This window comes from Charadrius vociferus, unplaced genomic scaffold (genome assembly GCF_000708025.1).
Source record: "Charadrius vociferus isolate BGI_N301 unplaced genomic scaffold, ASM70802v2 scaffold436, whole genome shotgun sequence".
Classification (NCBI taxonomy): domain Eukaryota; kingdom Metazoa; phylum Chordata; class Aves; order Charadriiformes; family Charadriidae; genus Charadrius; species Charadrius vociferus.
In genome coordinates, this window is record NW_009649187.1 from 423,507 (window position 1) to 437,133 (window position 13,627).

General features: G+C 37.3%; 1 protein-coding gene across 1 annotated transcript in view; it reads right to left on the reverse strand.

The window, feature by feature from the left end:
* Positions 1 to 1,569: 1,569 nt before the first annotated feature.
* The window catches only part of DNTT (DNA nucleotidylexotransferase), a 92,124-nt gene continuing 80,066 nt past the window's right edge, over positions 1,570 to 13,627 (reverse strand). The window contains exon 11 of the mRNA XM_009888682.1: positions 1,570 to 1,722. Coding sequence (XP_009886984.1) covers positions 1,636 to 1,722 — 87 coding nt within the window. The 3' untranslated portion in view covers positions 1,570 to 1,635. The remainder of the gene's footprint in view (positions 1,723 to 13,627) is intronic.

Genomic DNA, 13,627 nt, shown 5'->3' on the forward strand with positions numbered 1-13,627 from the left:
AAAAGGGTGGTTTTATTGGCACAGGCAAGAATAAAACTCTATGCTGTTATCACATTTTTCTACAACTCTGACTGAACTTTTAGAATACTTTGCGATGCAGTCCTCTTAAAAGTACATTCCTCAGTTGAATGGAATGAGTAAACAAAATCAGCATACTTTTTCTTAGTATCAAAACTGTTATGTCATCAAATGCATAAAACTGAATGAGAGTATTTTTCATGAATACAGTAGAGGAGATAGAAGGTGAGATGCATAAACTGTATCCTAAAAAATCTGGTCAACAAATAATTATAATTTAATGTGAAGTGATAGTTTCAAAGTGGTTTTATAGTACTGAGTCTAACCACAATAATGAATGAATACATTTCACAAAAATACAGCTACTATCTATTTTAATAACCAGAAAGAGGTGGTTGCATATAAAACTCAGCCTTAACACAGAAAAAAAGTTCAGACTTTTAAGAAAGAAAATTATTTGGCCAGCCTTGGTGTTCTTAATCACCTTTATTCTACAAATGACAAATGAATGGTCAGTACGTAACTTCATGTACTAAAGCACAAAATGCCCTTGGTCATTAAAGGATAAATGTATTACAAATTCTTCATTATCGTTACAGTCAGAAGACCTACCTGGAAATTTTCTGAAACTGAAGTATCTCATAGGATTCCTTTATCAGAAAGTCTCTCACAGCTAAGATTAATTTCTGACCAAAAAGAGAGAGTATCATTCTAGAGCAGCCAATAGCCAAACAGCTCAGATAAAACTTCCAATCCAATGCATATATATCTACTAATAAATAATTTCAGTTATCTAATTAAATACAATTAAAAGCTCTCACCCCAGAGCAGACACCAGCCTGGCAGTTAAAGCAGTTGTTTTCATGCAGGTTATAATTCAAATTCCTGATTGAGGACCATCACATCACCACTTGAATCTTCTTTAGTCCAAATCAGTACTCCAAATTTATAGTGTTTTTTCCTCACAATTGAAGATTGCTACTGAGTTATTCCATTCTTACTTTCCAAAATCCCTACCTGTGAAACGTTTTTAACTGTCACTGAATTCTCAGCTTGTTTATGGCTTTTGTAGAGTGGTGTCCCACCTGGAAAAATACTACAGCTGAAGCCTCAACTTGGTGAGACTGCCAGACTAATTACTGCCTATGTCGTTAAGCCTTATATACAGCAGCAGTTTTATATATAGATTCAGGAAAATACTTAAGAAATTCAGTTAAAGATAAGCATGCATTCCAGTAATTTTTGGACTCAGCTCAAATATTTGTATTATTTAGGTATTGTCATAGCTGGCAGTATATTAACAAGCAAGTAGTATTCACAGGAATGTTAAATTCCTATCACAAGCAAAAATCTCACCAGTTTCAAATTTTCCCCACAAAACAAGGTCTATCTTGTCACTTCCATGTAGAAGCTAAACCAGAAAAGACCGAAAAGGTTTCAGAAGAACTTAAACTCTTATTTTCTAGGAACATCAGCATGTATAATGGCTTCTAACTAATATATTTTTGAACTTTTTGAGTTGTCATAGAGACACATATTATATATATCTAAATCAGACTGCAAGATAGGCAGAAAGACCATTGCTGTTAACTGATGAATGTACAGTGGCAAATCGTTTTAAGCATTCCTTTCCCATGGTTCAACATAATCCAAGCCAAGATGTGCAAAGATTTCTTCCTCACTTCCAGCTTTGAGAAAGATCCTCTGTGAAAGAATTAAACAAAAAAGGAAGTCAATAAGGGTGTTAGAGGGAAATTTCAATTGATGTTTTTTGCTGTTGAAAAGGAGTTAATTTTTGACAGTTCTACCCATTGTATCCTCTACAGAATACACTGTCTTCATCAGTGTGCTGACCTTGAAATGTCAAAGCAAGTTAAAAAATAATTCTAATGCTGCTTGATGCTTTCAGTTGTACGGACTAGCTTACAATCTTTGTTTTGATTTACTTTTTCAAGACTGTGCACAAGTATTAGGACTAGAACTCAAATGAAACCTACATTTCCCTTCCATGTGGCTCAGTAGCTTGACTTTCTTAATAAAATCATCAGTGTTTCTTAAATTAATATAGTAATGTTCTCCATAAATCCATTCAAGATGATTCAGTGGTTACACTAATTATGTATAGCCAAGCATTAAAAGCATTAATGCTTTCCAAATTTCTAAAGCTTACCAAAGGCTTATCTGAAGAGAAGATATTCCATTTGGAAAAGCAAGCTGAAAATGAGGGATCAAAAATTGCACCTTTTTTTTTTTGGTTTTACAGTAAAAAACAGTTTTGTTTTTTCATATCTGCACTTGTGATAATACAAGATAGTATTCTTGAATAGGAACTACCCACAAGCCTACCTCCCCTAAGATGACCGATACAGTAAAGTATATAGCTTTATGCATTTCTTTCATCACTGAAGTAGAATATTAATTAAAAAAGCTGATAAGGTAGATGAATATTAAAGCAGTGAAACCTCACCATTTAGAGGAGTTTGGAAGCAAGAATGAACTCATTTCTATTGAAAAAGAATACTTAATATTTCAGGAATTCCTGAATCATTTGAAGTTAAGTCTTAATCGGTATTCAGCTCTGAACAATCTCAAACTCCAGTGTCATGAAAACTTCAGGGTTAAGGTTTCATAATCTTCTAGATTTACTTTCTACTGTGCAAGAGGAGATGCTGTCTAAAGAACTACCCACTGATGAATTCCACTTAGTTGGGAAAATCTCTGACTACCATAAAGTTTAGGCAGATTTGTACCAGCATTTCTGCTCTCTCAGCTTCCAAGTGCTGCTTCCAGGAGGGTTATGCTGTCCAGCATACCCGTGGGAATGTGTCAGGAAGAGTCCATAATTAGATCAGAGCAGGCCCATGTTATGGTGGAACAACTTCTAGCACCAGAGATTCACCACTTTTCCTTCTTTTTCCTCTGTGTTCTCTCCTTCTTGCTCTCCTTCACTCCCTGACCTGGATGGTGCTTCCCTGTCTCTTACTCCCCTTGAGATCACATAACTAAAGGGACTTAGAAAGCAGCAGGCAGGCAGATTACGCCAACAGGTAGTTCCTGCTTCTGATACTGACCGCTTTTTCTCTTTTCAATCCCCCTGTTACTTTTCAGTCACCAGAGAAGATCAACACTGGTAGGAAAGACTTGGGAATGCAGGCTGGCCAAGCTCTATGGCACCAGAGCATGGGAAAGCTAGGTAACGCTGTCTAAGCTGCTGCATCAATGGAAGGAAAGCAGAAAGAACAACGAGCCAGAAAGACTAAGCAAAACCACTGAGCCCAGGGCAGCCTCATGCTGCCCCTGAAATATGTTTGGGCATCATCAGCAAAATTCACCTCATCAGCTGGTACCCACTGTCTTATTGATATTCTCCATCAGTCCCATTCTTTCCAGTGTCTGATCCATATCCCAGTGCTGTCAGGAGCCACAATTTTGCCAAGGCATAATCAAGAATTGAACCCCTAAAGTGAAATTAACATTAATTGTCATCTGAACTCAAACTTTATCAGGGATTCAACCAAATCAGAAACCTGTTTCCATTTCATTGTAGGGGTACTTGCAGTTTGGAGTTCTAAGTCCAACTCTACAGAAAAGCCCATCTTTCATTGACTGTTCAGCTCCAACAGCCAGAGTAGTCAAGCTGGTAACTTTCCTAACAGCTATTTTTCAATGACACAAAGTAGAATGAAAGCCAGTTTAACTGTGCTAGAAATATTATGAAAACTAAATTGAATGGTAGAGGTTAGATGCTCCCAAGTGAAGAGAGCCAGAGGCCATCAGTGTTCCTTTGAGCTTGGGAGGACAGAAAGGACAGAATACAAGGTTCCGATTCTGTTATTGCAGAGTTCCCATCAAGCAAAGTAGGTATTTAAGAGCTGTTCTGGCTGATATCCTCTTGAATCCATCCAAAGTTACTAGGTCGTTTATCTTTCTTAGCAAATTATTGCTATACAATGAATTAATACCAAACATTTTCACTAGTTGGAGACAGTTCATCTTTAATTAGGCAAATAATTAGACCCAATGAAATTATGGCAACATGAAGTTATATAAGTATTCTGTTTTACTAATAAAGACCAGAAAGTAACTTTCAAAATTGTATCTGTTTCTGTACTGTTCTGTATCAATACATAACAGTGCAACCTTCACAAATAGTGCCTTGCCATGCTTGCTTATTACATTAATTCTCTGGCATTTATATTCCCCAGATTTGCATTTGCAGAACTATCGTGTATCTATTGCACTTTATCCAAACCAAGCCCACTGAAATAAAGTCATTCCCATCGAGGCCAGGGGACATTGTATTAAGCTCTACTATAAAAGCATTGATTTCAGGCAGTGATACATTCCATATGGATCAGAGATCTGTTATTAGAGTGCACAGTAAAAGTACTTAATAAGGTATATGATTTTTTTTTCACTTTTCCATAATGAATTTGGCTTATATGAGATAATTTTCATATTCAAACACACCATATAAGAAATTTGAGGGAATAATTTTGCCCATTGCCTCAGGGATTTTATTATTTCTTTTTTAAATCAGATCAGGATAAACACAGTATGTCTTTTTGCTTTGACATCTGTAGCGTAAAAACAGTCTCCTGTTTTCTAAGGTATTTTATCCTCCACAATGAAGTCCTCAGCATATGAATATTTAGACTCTGAGACAGTGCCCCAGACAACTACAGAATACTACAGGAGCATGAAAAGCTGAAAACAATCACATATCCACAATGAATTGACAGTTCAAAGTTGTGTCTGCAATAGCAAAGATCACTCAGAAAGCACAGACAAATGATGTTCTTTTTTTCTAGGAAGTTCAAACGTCAGATTCTGGAATAAAAGGAACCTACGAAAAACACTGACCGGGCAAAATCGATCCTTTTTCATATAGAGAGGACTAGGAACAATGGTGGAAAACAAGATATTGAACAGAACAAAAGAAAAGGAGATAAGAGGTGGAATATTGCCCATCGGGTAACAATACTGGGGGTATTTCTTTCCTAGACCATGTCTTGGGAGGACAGGATTTTAGGGCTTTTGTTTTGAGTTTTTTTCGTTTACTGTTATTAAGAACAGGAGAGGGCAATCCATACATGTACATTACTGCAAAAAATGTAAAACATGAACAAAAGATCTTAGACTTGTAGACAGATGTTATAGGTACTCTTTAATAGAAGCTCTTCATATCTCTGGGACCCCAAATTGCATCCCATTTCTTTTGTTCTGTCACTTTATGTTTTTCTGCAAGCAAAACTCATTTCATTTGCTTGACAGGGAAAATTTCTAATACAAAGTATCTGATGCTGAATACCATTCTCAGTAGCTACAAGCCATGTTTCTAAATGAATCTCTAGCTGATATCTGCCAACTGCTTTAGCAACTAAGTGTTATTAATGTTAACCATAACCTATGATTTTGCTTCTTTGTCAATCTATGCAGAGCTTATACAGTGATGCAAATCTGATTATTACATTCACTACTGTTCTTTTCTTTTTGCTCAAGAGAAGTAATGAACTGCTTGCATAATTGTGATTTTTTTTTTTTTAGCTTCTTACTAATATTCAGCAGATACAAGACCTACCCAATCAACATCAATCAAATTTGCAAAAAACGATGCTCTGAAGCAGCTGGTATCACTCTGCTCTTATCCCATTTAATCAATTCTGTTATTTCAATGGATGTAAATATTACATTTGTGGTTGCAAACATGACCATTAACTACACCTAATGTAGAACAGCTGCCATCCAAATGTTTTCTTATGTGAACTGCTACCTCTTTTTTTTCATTTTGGCAGTAATGATCAATAACACTTTTGATGAAAGAGAAGCAGAGAATGAAGACACAGAGCTAGAACTGCTTGATGATATCCTAACCAGCACTGCCAAAGTTCAAACAGATGTTACACGAGTATAGTCACTTGGTTTCATCTCACATTTTAATATGATGAAGCCAGCAAAACAAAACCATTACTCAATAAAGTGGAATTCTTGTTTTAGTTATATAAATCAGCATTGACCAACAGCACATTTCTTTTGGGGGGCAAATACCGATTTTACTGATTTTACTGATTTTGTATATATGTCATTTAAATAATTGGGAAAAACTGAACGCACCGGAAAGTACCTCTTTCTCTTCCTTTTTTGGATTACCTTCATGTGTCTCTTTAACCTGCTTCTTGAATAGTTCAATGTAAGTGGGTTGACCCTATGCATCAAGATAGGAAACTTTAAAATATGGTTAGCAATTTGTCCAGTAAAGACATAGAAGAAAAGATCCTAAGAAATCAGCGTTTAGTAGAAATTACTGTACACAAGTTCTTGATTTCCATAACACAAAAGATCTTGCTATTATATGAAAATTTAGGCCACTGGATATGCACTGTTTGTGTATTAAGTAACCTGTAGTTTCAGTGAGCCTAGATAAATTCTTTAGGCTATGAAACTATACTGCTTAGACACCCAGCCCACACTTGCTTCTACTGTGGCCATCCATCTTCCTTTCCACTGTTTGGTTAGGAAGGAAAAATACTGCAGTGACAGCAACCTCCTGACACGGCACTGAAAAAAACAATGCTTTGCTGAGTTTGCTCACTCAGGAGACATTGAAGCTGGTGCTCTTCCTGCAACTGCTCTGCCAGCTTTGTGTACACATACATCCTGAAACCAAGTCTACTCCTGCTTTCCATCAATATTAACTCAGCCTTCTTGAAAGGCACACATTTAATCAGATTCCAAGTAGACTGGTGTCCTACTGTTCATTACCAAATAGCTTGGTAATAATAGTGTGTTGCAAAATACCAAATTGGGTTATGTATTATAATTGAGTAATACTATAAATAACTCTCAGTCTGTCACCGTGGCATCTCATTACTATTTTCCCCATCTCAAGATGAATTTAGGAAGTTAGTTTGAATGCAACTACTCCAAAATAAAAGACAGTAGGACCACATAGACAGCACCATTGATGAAATGGGATTTAATGGTTCTGAACCAGCAGAATCTGCTGGAGAGCAAAGTACTCCAAGTTTTTATGTATGGCATATGTACATGTGCAACCCACTGTTCTGAAGATGAGAGACATGGTGCAAATTTGATTCATTTCATTCTTTAAATCCTTATCATGCTTGGTATTAGCCGAGAAACTGGAATTAACGATAAAGTTTCCTAGTTGATTACTGGCCCAGCTCTACTTTATATATTATTTGAGAATTTATTCTTGAAAAAGTCATAGCAAAATCATGCCCTTTCAAAGACCAAAGAATTTCCTTCCATATCCCATTTTTCTTACACTTTTCATAGTGCTGACTTTTATTTGCTCTACAGCTGTAATTCAGAAAGAATGCAGTCATAGTCCAGTGGATTTCATTATCCTTTGGAAAACTATGACATTGCGTAGGAGGCTCACTCCCTCCTTTTGCAAAAGACCCTGAAGGGCCATAATCATTAAGTTCTGTCTGGACTCCTGCTGACATACTGTTTCATCAAATAAATTGAGCGGGGAGGGACACAGACTGATGCCACAGGGACGACACACGACATGACACAGAATACTGCCAACAATATCTTAACAAATTACAAAACTGTTTGATACAACTTTGCTAGGATGGCTCTGCAGAGGGATCTGGACAGGCTGGACCGATGGGCCAAGGCCAATGGTATGAGATTCAACAAGGCCAAGTGCCGGGTCCTGCACTTGGGTCACAACAACCCCATGCAGCGCTACAGGCTTGGGGCGGAGTGACTCGAAAGCTGCCCATCAGAAAAGGACCTGGGGGTGTTGGTGGACAGCTGGCTGAATATGAGCTGGCAGTGTGCCCAGGTGCCCAAAAAGGCCAATGGCATCCTGGCCTGTATCAGGAATAGTGTGGGGAGCAGGACTAGGGAAGTGATCATCCCCCTGTACTCAGCACTGGTGAAGCCCCACCTCGAGTACTGTGTTCAGTTTTGGGCCCCTCACTACAAGAAGGACATTGAGGTGTTGGAGTGTGTCCAGAGAAGGACTATAAGGCTGGTGAGGGGTCTGGAGGACAAGCCTTATGAGGAATGACTGAGGGAACTGGGGTTGTTTAGCCTGGAGAAGAGGAGGCTGAGGGGAGATGTTATCACTCTCTAAAACTACCTGAAAGGAGGTTGTAGAGAGGTGGGGGCTGAGCTCTTCTCCCTAATGACAAGTGATCAGACGAGAGGAAATGGGTTCAAGTTATGCCAGATGAGGTTTAGACTGGATATTAGGAAAAACTTTTCCACCGAAAGGGTTATTAAACATAGGAAGAGGCTGCCCAGGGAGGCGGTGGATTCGCCGTCCCTGGAGGTGTTTAAAAAAAGGTACATTTATTCTAACATGTTCTTTGTATCCTGATGATGTTGCATGCGTTAAAATGGCAAACTCTTACATAGGGTAGTTAGGGATTTTCTCATTTAATTTTGGTCTTCTCTCACTAATTTTTATATGGTGTTTCACATGTGACATCTATTCATATCAGTTTAATTACCTTAATCTTTGCTTTACTTTTTATAATTATTAAAATGGAGATATGATGGAAATATGATCATATCTAACTTTGTAGTATTTCCAGTATACTGAATGATAAATACCAAGCAGACTAAACTCCCATCACTTCACATGTCTGGAATTATTACAGTGGCAGTAAGTATGACAATGATAAATGAACAACAGAAAAGAAGAGGACAGACTGTCATTTGTAAATTTGGAACTTAACCATTCATTGTGCTTAGACAGAGTCCATCCTAAAAATAACTTTTGTGGGTAAAGTCAATTGTAAGTGAATGATGGTAACACAGAACTTGCTTAATCAACCATAGTAAAAGATACCATAATGCATCCTAACTTTATCTTATATATTTATTTTTCACTTCAGTGACATCTTCACATGTCATCCCTTACGCAAAGTCAATTGAAGATTTTTAATTAAAGATACTTGGAACTAATGCAGAGATAATGCTACTTACATTGCTTGCCATAGCTTGCAAGATGTGAAAGCACTTCTCTAGATATGAAAGGCCACTGCATTCAGTGAAGCAGTGCACCATAACATGGAAGACCTACAATTCACAGAATATAGTAAGATGGCTTATTAGATTAAAGGAGCAAAGTTATTAAACTGCTCACACTCCCTTTTTCTCTGATTCCATTTGCCCAAATAACATTTATACCCTGTAAAATATATAAGTAGCTGTTAATTAAATGAATAAGATGAGCTTACAGAAAGAATTGTGAGGGCAGAAACATAAGTAACCCATCAAATAGCAAATACTTTCCACATGATTAACAGCGGGACTTGAGCATTACTCTACCTGTTCTCTGCCACTGGCCCATTTTTGCTAGAGCTAGTGTTGATGCACCAACGTTGGACAGAGGTAACACCAGTACTGCAGAAACTTTTAGGAAGATGCCTTTTATAATGTATAATTTATAATGTAGGTATATATTTCTGTATTTTATGACTTTCAGATTATATTGACGTAAACTCCTGCATGCCATGCCAAAAATATTCAGCTAACGAGGGAGTCTGATTGTTGCATCAAAAATGCCTGCACAATTATGTGTCCACAAAACAATACAGACAAGTATTTTTGTTGTAATGTTTCCTGCAATACTTAAATTGACTGCAGTTATCTTCTGTACTTGATGTTCATGTTTGATTGAGTTCAGAGCAAGATTCTGACAATAAATGGGTATAGCATTAAATTATTTCTCATCTGGGAAAATGTTAGAAATAAAAATAATTAAAAGTAAAACAAACAAGTTGGAGTAAGTGCAAACAACCATCATGTTTATGGGAGAATTTCTATGAATGCTAAAACAACCATTGGTGAAATTTTTCTGAAAAGGTAGCTGTAGTACATAAAATTGTTTCCTGATGTATGATTATTAAATGTAATATGTGACAATAGCCTCAAGCAGCTTCTTCTGACCCACAAAAGACTGAGCAGAAAAGAAATAAACAGACATTTGAAAGCTTAATCTAGTCATATTTTCATTTATTGTACAATCAAAGTTGCAAGGAAAAGAGTTTTGGGACTTGCACTACAAAATTCTTTAAAAACAGAAATGCGATCTGCCTGAGAGGTAAGGGAAAAGAAAGGAACAAAGAGGTCAGAAAGCAAACAATATGTTATCTTAACTGTTACAATTTTGCAAACAAAAATTTATTACATTAGAAAAGCATGCATCTTTCTAGCTTAATTTTATGAAGAAATTCATATGATTCAATAATTCAGTTCTGCTGCATGGATTTTGTCAACTAGAAGTTAAAAGTCCTTAGGCACACACCTAATGGTTTATATCAATATAATTCCAGTTGCTTCTTATTTTCAAGAGTTAAATGTTCACAGAATTGACTGACAGTACACAAATTTGGTAAGAGCAGAAAATAAGTTCTCAGTGCAAAATTAAACACAGTCCAATGCTACAGCCTTTTTCATTTGACTACAGTGAGCTGCATGGATTTCTGGTGAACCTTAGCAAACAAGCCTTATGAAATCATGCAAGTTCACTGCTGCTTTTCACCTGGGAAGCCTGCTCTGCCTCACTAGCCTGAATATCTCCAGTAGCTCACAACCAAAAGAAAACTTGAAAACAATATTAATATAATTCCAGTTGCTTCTTATTTTCAAGAGTTAAATGTTAGTTCCTGTGACTGACAGTACACAAATTTGGTAAGAGCAGAAAATAAGTTCTCAGTGCAAAATTAAACACAGTCCAATGCTACAGCCTTTTTCATTTGACTACAGTGAGCTGCATGGATTTCTGGTGAACCTTAGCAAACAAGCCTTATGAAATCATGCAAGTTCACTGCTGCTTTTCACCTGGGAAGCCTGCTCTGCCTCACTAGCCTGAATATCTCCAGTAGCTCACAACCAAAAGAAAACTTGAAAACACTGAGGTTACAGAAAAGTCAACCTCTGGCTAGGAAAGCATATTTTTCAAACAAAAAGTCGAGTTCCAAGGCTAACCACTGAATGCAGATGTCTAGGAATTCTTGGAAGTGACAAGTACAAGAACCACTGTCAAAGAAACTGAGTCAGGAAAGCCCGAGAGAAGAGAAGACAGACAGGGAGAACATATGTTCTGTTTCAGCTATGCACTTACATCTTCTCTCAGAAAGGTCACTCAGAAGAGAGCTAATCAGATTATACAGACTGATTGATGAAAAATTATCCAAACTCACTCCATGGCACAACTAGTTGGACATTTTATTTATTGACAATTAAGTTACTGCAAGTTCCAAAATAAACACTTTGAGTTGATTATATTCTTGATCCCCATCAACTTCAATTAGGTTTATCCTGGAATCATAAGCATGGAGAAGCTAGTAACATTTTCTTAAAATCGGTTAAAAATAAAAGAGGAGAGGAGGACAAACGGGAGAATGTCAGTAACTGACTGGCAAAAGACAAAAAAACAGGATGGAGGAGAGTGTTACTGAATGATTGACTTGACATGACCTCTTAATGGCACCTCTTGTGCTAACACTTCTCACAATACTGAACACCACTTTCATATGGAGAATGTGTGCAACACAAATAGCAAGTCAGGGAGGTAAAACTGAAGAAAATAGTGCAAAGAAATATTCAGTGGAATTTTAGTTCAGACATTTATGACTTGTTTTTTTAGGTAGGTGTTAACCCAGACTAAAATCTCCAATAAAATGACTCAGAACATTTTACTTCAAACACCAGCCAGCCAGAAAGCAAGAACGAAAGGGCGCCTAGAATACAAAGTAATGGAAAGAGAAGGTGGGGGGAAAGCAATAGTCTAGATAAACTTCTTTGGGTCTTAATAAAGGCCTGCAGCAGATTGAATAAAAAACAGTAACCTGTTTTTGTTTTATCTTCATGTATTTCTGAGAAAGTGGGTCTCGGAGAGGAAGGTGTCTGCAAAGTGACTCAGCAAAAAGAGCTGCGAGGGAGAGCGAGGGAGGATGTTGCAAACTTGAAGTGTTTCAATCACTTCCTCTTCTAAACTTGTTTACTCACAAAAAGATATTTCCACCCTCCCCATTATCAAAAGCAATCACTTTCTGGAGTGGTTTGCAGACAGAGCTTGTGCATTAACTGGGCCAGCTAATAGGTATGAGCCACAAGGTTTGAAGATGCCTATGAGAAACTGCAAGATAACTCTCCATAGCAATAGGAAGGAACAAATTTCAAAGAAAAGAAGCATTTTGCTGATGTTATTACCATGTGCTTGAGTCTATATTTCAACCAGCTAACCTAAAGACAAGCAACATTACTTGATCAGTATGATTTATAATAATACAAGAGATATGAGTAAAAGCCTCACGCATATTTCTTTAAAATCTTCCCTGAATATCTGGCTCCTTGCTATTTTCTACCCTTACCGTGTAGAATATGAGTCATTGAGCATCACCCTAACCAAGACCACGGGCTGTGATTTTATTTTATATGCTATATGACCAAAAGGAATACAAGTGGGAGTATATAGATATTTTTACTAAAATAACTAACAGGAGCCCAGTGCTGCAATAAACATGTAAAAATTATTGTCTTCAGCAGCAGAAATTGGTGACATTAATGTTTACCCACAGGGAACGTGATTCTATTTTCTTTCAAGAGCTGCATGTGCACCTCCACAATCTATGTATTTATGGCCATCGATAAATATGTGCAGCCCCTGCACCAGGATTTCCATCTGTCATTCAGGTCTGTCATTCAGGTCTGTCATGTTCTGCCACACAGCGTACCTTCCCTGTTGCAACCAGCTCCGCTCCCTCTTTACTGACTTGTGATGACCAAGATGAAGGCATACTTTGCAAATACTGATCAGGAAGCAAGCTATTTTCTCTTCCTTCTCTATGCTACTGTTAACTTTACAAGAATGAATGTTGTACATCTTTGGTGGAAAACATAAATCTGCTCAGAGCTTCAGTGTGGCAAATAGCTTTGCAATTTTACACCAGTAACAGACCCAGAATTGTGTAAAGCAACTGTGGAGAAAGTGTTACAGAAGATCCATAAATTCCTGCAGTACACCGAACGAGATGAGGTTGAGTGCCTTCAATCTACAATGAAAGTTTGGCAATACAATGTAACATCAATCCATAAAATGGTGGCTACTTCTCTGAAATCATTAGCTGGCTCATTAGGGTAGACGGAGTGCTAACAAGAATCACTGTAATCAGTAACTTTCACAGTGAGCTAAATGATTTTATGGAGAGGGAGAGGAGGCAATAGGGGAGGGGGAGGTGGAGTGAGGAGGGAAGACTAAGTAAAGCAATTTCCAGATAAAAACGCATACAATCCTGTCATTAAAAAAGAGATTTCAAATAATTGTATTCAATTATTATCTTGTGTAGTATGAATGCTGACAGAAAGTAACATGGAATAATGAAACTTCTCCACAGTCCTGATAGCCACACTGCCATCCAGCCTGAGAGGGACAGCAGCTTGTTCCACCACTAGTCAGTGAGACAACGTTCTCAGAATCAGACAGTGCTTGATGAAAAAACTACAAGCCCTAAGGAACCATGTAGTAATGACACATTAGTACATTTGAGTCTCAGTAGTATTTATCTTCATTATGGTCAACACACATTTTTTACATTTTGTGGATTTCTATACTATC